General features: G+C 35.8%; 2 protein-coding genes across 3 annotated transcripts; one reads left to right on the forward strand and one right to left on the reverse strand.

Annotated features, from left to right (window-relative positions):
* Window positions 1-574: 574 nt before the first annotated feature.
* Window positions 575-2,239, forward strand: LOC137817101 (FK506-binding nuclear-like protein). Of its 2 annotated transcripts, XM_068620331.2 has the most exons (4): window positions 575-792; window positions 903-967; window positions 1,059-1,796; window positions 1,931-2,239. In XM_068620331.2, coding segments are annotated over exons 1-4 (888 nt in total). In that variant the 5' UTR covers window positions 575-708; the 3' UTR covers window positions 1,932-2,239. The 2 variants fall into 2 exon arrangements, with proteins under 2 accessions (XP_068476432.1, XP_068476431.1); XM_068620330.2 differs by having other exon boundaries at window positions 1,059-1,996.
* A 401-nt stretch (window positions 2,240-2,640) lies between these two features.
* LOC137817103 (uncharacterized) lies at window positions 2,641-5,037 on the reverse strand. The gene is made up of 3 exons (XM_068620332.1): window positions 4,819-5,037; window positions 4,366-4,686; window positions 2,641-3,192 (listed from the first exon to the last, which is right to left on the reverse strand). Exons 1-3 carry the CDS (start codon window positions 4,944-4,946, stop codon window positions 3,129-3,131), a joined length of 513 nt encoding a protein of 170 aa, XP_068476433.1. The 5' UTR covers window positions 4,947-5,037; the 3' UTR covers window positions 2,641-3,128.
* Between the last annotated feature and the right edge of the window lie 2,472 nt (window positions 5,038-7,509).

Consider the following 7,509-nt stretch of genomic DNA (forward strand, 5'->3'; position numbering starts at 1 on the left):
GAATCTCATTTTTTTTATTGAAGAGAAACTTTTTTCCATGAGTTCTTTTAATTGTTTTTCTCATTTACTAATATAGTGCGAGGATTATTTTCTATGATCTCATTCATTTTTGGGTATAAAATTTAGTCAACATATCTTAAATCGAAAGCTTCAGATATTCACAACCCAATCTGATTTTAAGAACATTAAATATTTTAGCCATTTATTTTGTGGCTATAGAAACGCGTAAACTGTAATAAAACGAAAAGGAAAAAAGTTTACTTTGACATCCATACAGTAACATGACAGCTAATTATAATAATATTTTAAATTAATATATAAAATAAATATAATTAAAATAATAACTTATTAATGTGTAGAGTGTATGTATTTTACTGTATGGGACCAAAACGAAAACTAGTCAAATATTGGAGAGGGAAAGAATTTTCAGATCTGAGACAACAAAAGCAACCAATGTTGTCCCTAGCTTTCGTTTTTATTTTTATATTGTTAAAAAAAAAAAAAACTCTTGTGCCCACAATCATCATTAAAAGCCTAACGTTACTATTTTCGAAATTGTTTGGAGCCAAACGGCTTTTAAACTTGTCACATGTTCTTCACTTCTCTCTCTGGGGTGGCATGCATGTCAGTTTCTGACTGAGTAGCTTTCTTTTATTATATGCCACCTTGTCAACAACTTTCCTCACCCTCCTCCTCTTCCCAACAGAGATGGGTTGTTTCATGGCATGCTTTGGTTTATCCCACAAAAGGAAGCGTAGAAAGACTCTCTACAAAGTCCTAGCTGGACACCAAGTAAGTACACTCCATTCTTTTGTTCTTAATTTCTGATATTCATAAGAAATACTTAAGCTAGATCATCACTTATCGCTTCAAACTTTGAAAATAATTGTGTTATCTAACAGAGATATGGAAATTATGAAGTTCTTGCCCTCACAGAAAAATCCATTATGCCGGATTCTGATTTCCGGTTAGTATTTATTGCTCTCCATTATTTCTCTTGATATATATTATGTGTATGTGTAGATAAAGATAGACTATTTATTTAATTTGTTTCTTAGAGGCGGAGACGAAGTTAAGGAGCAGAACAGTAATAAGAGCAAGAAGAAGAAAGTTACCTTCAATTTGAATGTACAGGTATATGAGCCAAACCCCACTGCTTATCAGGTATTGCATAATGAGGAAGAAGAGGATAAGAACAATACTGCTGAGCCAGAAAGCTCTAAAGTCTTGCCAGTGAGATACCCTACAAATCACAGATATTACAACTGTGGAGATGGTCATGGTGAGGAGGATGAAATGGCATATGAGGATTCTGACATTGATGACTATGATGATGATGGTGAATTTGATGATGATGATGATGAGTATGATTGGGATGATGGTGGTAGTGATGGAAGTTTAGAAAATGATGAGTCTGAGATATTTGATGAAAATCCTAGACAGAAGGAGTTCTCTGAGTCATGCTATCGTTCTCTGAAACAAGATAAGGAAAAGAATCAGATGCCAGTTGATCCAAGTCATGCTGAGGTGAAATCCAGTGGACGAGACAGAAGCATGGACATGCATTCTGTTCTGAGCCCTGTGGAGAATCTCTCACAGTGGAAAGCAATCAAAACAAAAGTTGCAGCATCAAGTAAGAATAGGAGGAAGGAGAATGTTCCATCAAATCAACAAACAAGCATGTCCTTAGTCTCTGAAGCAAGCTTGAATTTCTCACCTTGCAGCTTGGAATCAAATGTACTTCAGTCCAAGCCTCTGTTGCCAGAAATGGCAGTTAACGCTAGCCTTTCAAACTGGTTGGTTTCTCCTAATTATCATGTCTCCTCGACTACAATTCATTGCCAATGATGCGGTCATGTCATTGAAAGAAAAAAAAGAAACTTCAAAAATATCAATTCTGTGGACATAACAAAGCATTTTTTGTCAGCAGAATGGGCAACAACTTCAAAGGAGGACGCATCAGATTTCGATTCTTCAGTTGATCATTCATTCAGCAAATCAGTATATGCCAGTTGGGATGGTTTCATTGTATTTATGTGTGTAATTCTTGCCCTGTATTTTGTTGTTTTGTGAATGGTTACGTTGTAAGCCATGGAGAGTGTATTTGTCTATTTTTATCTTCATGTCGCAGCTATACAATTTGAAATGTTATCAATTTTCATGCTCATAGTATAGATTGTATTCGTTATGACATTCTCCAAAGTGATAGTTCAATCAATCAAGAGTTTCGTGTGTATAAGCAACAGGGGTTGATATATAAACTGAAAGCAAACTGAATCAAAGAACCCTTTCGACAGATAACTGGGGAACAGATTCTGAGAATCATGAAAATTTATTCCACATAATGAGTAATTGGGAATATGAAAGGAAAAAAGAGTGATGCATCCCTTTAATTCGAAACATAACCAAAGCAATTGTATAAGCAACAGGGGTTGATAAATAAGAGGGTAAATTGAAAGCAAGCATCAAAGAACCCGTTCAACAGATAACTGGGGAACAGATTCTGAGAATCATGAAAATTTATTCCACATAATGAGTAATTGGGAATATGAAAGGAAAAAAGAGTGATGCATCCCTTTAATTCGAAACATAACCAAAGCAATTGTATAAGCAACAGGGGTTGATATATAAGAGGGTAAATTGAAAGCAAACATCAAAGAACCCGTTCGACAGATAACTGGGGAACAGATTCTGAGAATCATGAAAATTTATTCCACATAATGAGTAATTGGGAATTTGAAAGGAATAAAAACTGATGTATCCCTTTAATTCGAAACATAACCAAAGCAATTGAGTGCATACTTTTCAGAGAAACAGTGCCCGTACTAAGCATGAAATGCTCAACCTACAAGGAAGATGTGCTACCATCAACGCTTTCCAAATAATTTTGTTGGAAGCAGTGTGTACTTATCTGCTAGAGAGCTCACAAAAGGCCACTAAAAAATCATGTCAAAAAATCCAGTAAGATAAACTGGATACACAAATTGGAACACAAGGAGCTGCTTATGTGGGTTACTGGAGAGTTAGTCCCAAGTCATCATATCTACTCAAATTCAGGTTGCACAGGCCCCGATGATGCTCCACGGTTAGTCCAGCAGAAAGTTTGACATGGCTTATCAAGATTATCTCTACATTATTGAACAGACACAAGAATCCCCACCCTCATCCTCTGAGTCTGAGTCACTAACATCACTGCACATATAAAATTGGGAGACCAAATGTGAGATAAGATAATTATGGATATATGACACATCTAGGCTTGATTATCATACTCAATTTTGTTTTACTACATTAACATTGAACACCAAATACTTCTAAGTTACCAACTACTAGGAAAGAAAATTTTGGTTATTGTTTTTGTAATTTTTTTTACTTTTTTCCAACAGCATACTTGGGAGCAGCTCCCATCAATGTTAACCTCTGAACTAACCACAGATGTAATCACACATTTATGTAAATCAAGAAAAAAGAAAGACGAAGTGCAACTTTATTTCATAAGTTCTTCGTTGATTGGGGTGCCAAGGCTAGTATGACCCACTTTCGAAGCCATAAAAACAAGAATATTTCTCGAAATTTCTTTCTTGTGTTAATTTCTGCTCGAACTTCATCCATTTTAATGGAAGAAGCAATTTCCATTGCTGTTTCTATGTAGATAATAACTAAATTGCCTTATCTCCTAATATTTGTCTTATTATATTAGCTAGAAAGCACAGATATGACGGAAGATGAGTATGGTTCCAATCATTATAACAAACTTTGATATTTCAAAATTGAGCACAAGTCATTGTAGACATAGGGAAATGCTATAGTTACATAATTCTAATTGCAAATGTTCATGCCGGGTGCTAAAAAGAAAGAAAACAACAAAGTCACTTCCCAGGAGCCTTTTGACTGGACTATAAGAGATTTAGCATTTTCATGAAACAGTCACAGAAAGAACAAAGTGAAAAAACACTGAAAGCCTATGAAAAAGGATTCTTATAGGGAAAACTGCACAATTAGTCACATTGATGCCTCCATAATGAAGTCATCCTGATATAACAATAGAGGACAGTGAATAAAAAAGAGAAAAGAAAAAGAAAGCAAGACAACACTGTAATTCAGTGATCCACCATTGCATCCATCAGTCACACAACAACAACAACAAAATTCAAAGGAGGCACGCATGAAATTTGCCATTTGCAGAAAATAAGGGAAACAAAAAACCATTTCAACGTTCTCCTTTCTCTTTCTCTCTTACTGTGTTTTTCATCAACATAAAACTGAATTGAGCAACGCACATATTTATTTATTTACAACATGTGATGTGACTGTGTGAACTAGGTGAGCAAAATTCGACACAGAGAGCACAAGTTAGTTAATTACCTTGGAACGTATTCCAAAACCTCAACAAGCTTGTTTCCTATCCTATCGTTCCACTGCACTTTCCTTTTCCTGTAAGTCTTATCCAACTTCCGTGACATTCCTCCTCTTCGTGCTGGCAACAAAGAATTGGAATCATTATCATCTTCTCTATTGCTATGATCTTCAACCTTTCTACCCTCTAAAGAAGCCACAGTCAACGTCACAGTCAGAGCCATAGACTTGTTAACGCAACCATTAGTATCCTTGGATGATTTCGTATCCATCAATAATAACACTATGCTCTCGCTGGTACGTTTGGTGACACAGACCCAATAAGAAAAACTGAAAAAAAAAATTGAATCGAAACTTCAGGGAATTAGAAAAACTAGGAAGAAACCCATTCGACTCGTTGACCTCTAAATCACAGCGCAATTCCTATAACCCTCCAAAACGGAAACTTCAGAGGAAGCTTACCAGAATTGAAGCAAGACAAAAACAGGGGAAACAGAAAGGAAAGCGGAAGAAAAGTTAAACTTCGAGACGACCCACTTAATGAAAGAGCAGTGAGAGAATCCGAGTGTCAAGAAACAAGAAAACGACATTAATTTGTATGGATACAAAGTGAAAACAATCCACAACCAGAATCCGAATTGATGCTATTACAGTTCCCACTGTTGAAAAAGATGAATACACACGATTTCAGTTTTTATTTTCATTTTGTTTTATACAAATTATTAATTTTACATTAATGAAAAGTCTTTTTTATTGTTTCTAATAATTAATAATTATTTATTTTCTATAATTTTACCAAAAATATAATAAATATGATCAAACTAAAACATAAATTAAAAGGTCTAATTGTGCGGAAATTATTGTAAACTTCTAAAACATTTTTTAATTTTCACTGATAAAAGAATTAACACACGACGATACTTTTAGAAGAATAAATAAATGGAAAGGAAATAAAATATATAAATAGAAAAAAATGAAGGTCTGAAATCTAAATTATACATATTAATATAAAATTTAGAAATAATTAATTGAATAATCAAATTAATTGAAGTTCAATCCATTAACAAATTAAATATGATTTGAATTTAAAGTGAAAACACTATCGAACCAAATTAATTTACTTTTGAACTATGGAATCCATCAAGTTAATCTGATCGTATTAACAGTTTATTTAATTTTGTTCTTTGTTTTAAAATTGGGAAAGTACTGAGTGAGTGTGTGCAATCATTGGTGGAAGAAATAAGGGCAATTATTTTTTTTATAGAAATAATATAAAATTATTGGTGTATTTTTATTACTTTTTATTATCATTAGGGCACTGTTGATGACAGTAATGCTTATTATAATTTTCTTCGTCAATTCAGTTTGGAATACATTTTTTTTCTAGTTCACACCTTCTGTAGTTCCTCACCTACCAATAGAAAAAAAATCTATATTTAGATATATTTAACTTTTATAAATAAATATATTAATTTTTATCGTGATATTTTAAGACATAATTTTATTTTAATTGAATAATACAAATACATTTTGTTCTTGAACAGGTTGGAACAAGAGAATGATTGATCAACTCCTTGGTTGGTCAGTTGTACCTCACTCCCTCTTTTCAGAGGAACTTCTGCTACACTCACTCTTCCACTCCTCCTCTCTTTAAATTTTGAACTCGGATAATAACTGCAAAAGACACTCTGATGCTCAAGTCAGACTTCAGCACTCGACACCCAGTATTTAGTATTACATGATTGCGTACCTAATCCTTTGGGATTTGTGCTTATTTATATAATTATTGTGGGCCATTTGTCATTCATGGGCCTAATAAAAGCAAATTAACAAATGCTGGGTCATTAATCAGTTTTGTTGTTTATCATGTCGATCAGTCTGGATTGGGTGTCGAGTCTCATGTTTGGTCGTGCGAATCCTACCAGTACAATTGCCCCCAGACTCGAGGATGTTTAATTTGAAGAGTCTTTATCTGAGGTCATTGTGACAGTTGGGCTTCCCGAGGTGCGATGTGACGTTGGTGGCACCGAACGCATGATGTGATGTGCAATATGACAGGTTTTTTGGCGTCATTCAGCGTGAGCCGTTGGATCGAGGAAGATTGAACGGTTGAGATGAGAGTGACGCTCAATCTTCCTCTCTCCTCGAAGGCTATAAATAGTGGACCCCACTGTTTCGAGTCACTGCTTTCCCGCTCTGACATCTGAAACCTGTTCGTTCTGGCACAGTGCTTTCCTTACACTCCCAGAGATTAGTCATGTCTTCTTTCAATTCTTCGTCTTCTTCCTCGTCTTCTTCTCCATCTTTGTCTTTGTCTTCCTCTTCTCTTGGCTCCTCCACGACCGAGTCCTTGTCGATTGAGGCAATTCAGACGTTGCCCCCCGTGGAGGTTTCTGTAAGGGCTGATGACCCGAAAGGTGTTGCCGATAGGTCAAATCCCATTAAAGAGTCATCCCATCTTTTGGGGCTTGACTGGGTAGACCCTAAGGTGACCGAGTTTACCTTTGTATTTCTGGATGGGCCTTCCATCTCCTTCTTTATAGGAAAACATACTATTTTGAAATCGGATGCCAGTGATGGTATCTTAGCTATTGATTATTATCGACCGATCGATACCATATGTATAGGTCGATCTTCCTCAGAGGGTATTTTCTTCTTTGTTTACTCTTGCCTTTTTTCTGACTTGCATGTCGCTCTCCCTTTTGATGATTTCACCAAGGGTGTCCTTCGGACACTCAATGTGGCTCCCTCCCAACTTCACCCAAACACTTGGGCTTCTCTCCAAACTTTTTGTCTTATCTGCGACATGTTTCGCCTATCTCCAACTTCTTCCATTTTTCTAAGTTATTATACCTCTCACTAGACCGACCATTTAGCTGGCTGTCACTTATCAGTCGGTCGGGTAACATTCTTTTTATCCCTTACACCACCTCGTACAAAAATTTTAAAGAAAAGTTATTCAAACCTTTTGTTGAGCCCGAGGGTACGGGGCTTTTCTTTGACGAAACTGGTCGGTCCAATTTTTCTCTACCCAACCTGGTTTAAGGAATGGCCTCGTTCGGGTCCTAGCATTGAGGACTTGGAGATTTATTCTCTATTTGACAACCTCCCTCGAAGGCTCCCCCACACGGAAAATGTTAACCGTGTTCAACT

This window comes from Phaseolus vulgaris, chromosome 7 (assembly GCF_051622355.1).
Source record: "Phaseolus vulgaris cultivar YP4 chromosome 7, ASM5162235v1, whole genome shotgun sequence".
NCBI classification, from domain to species: domain Eukaryota; kingdom Viridiplantae; phylum Streptophyta; class Magnoliopsida; order Fabales; family Fabaceae; genus Phaseolus; species Phaseolus vulgaris.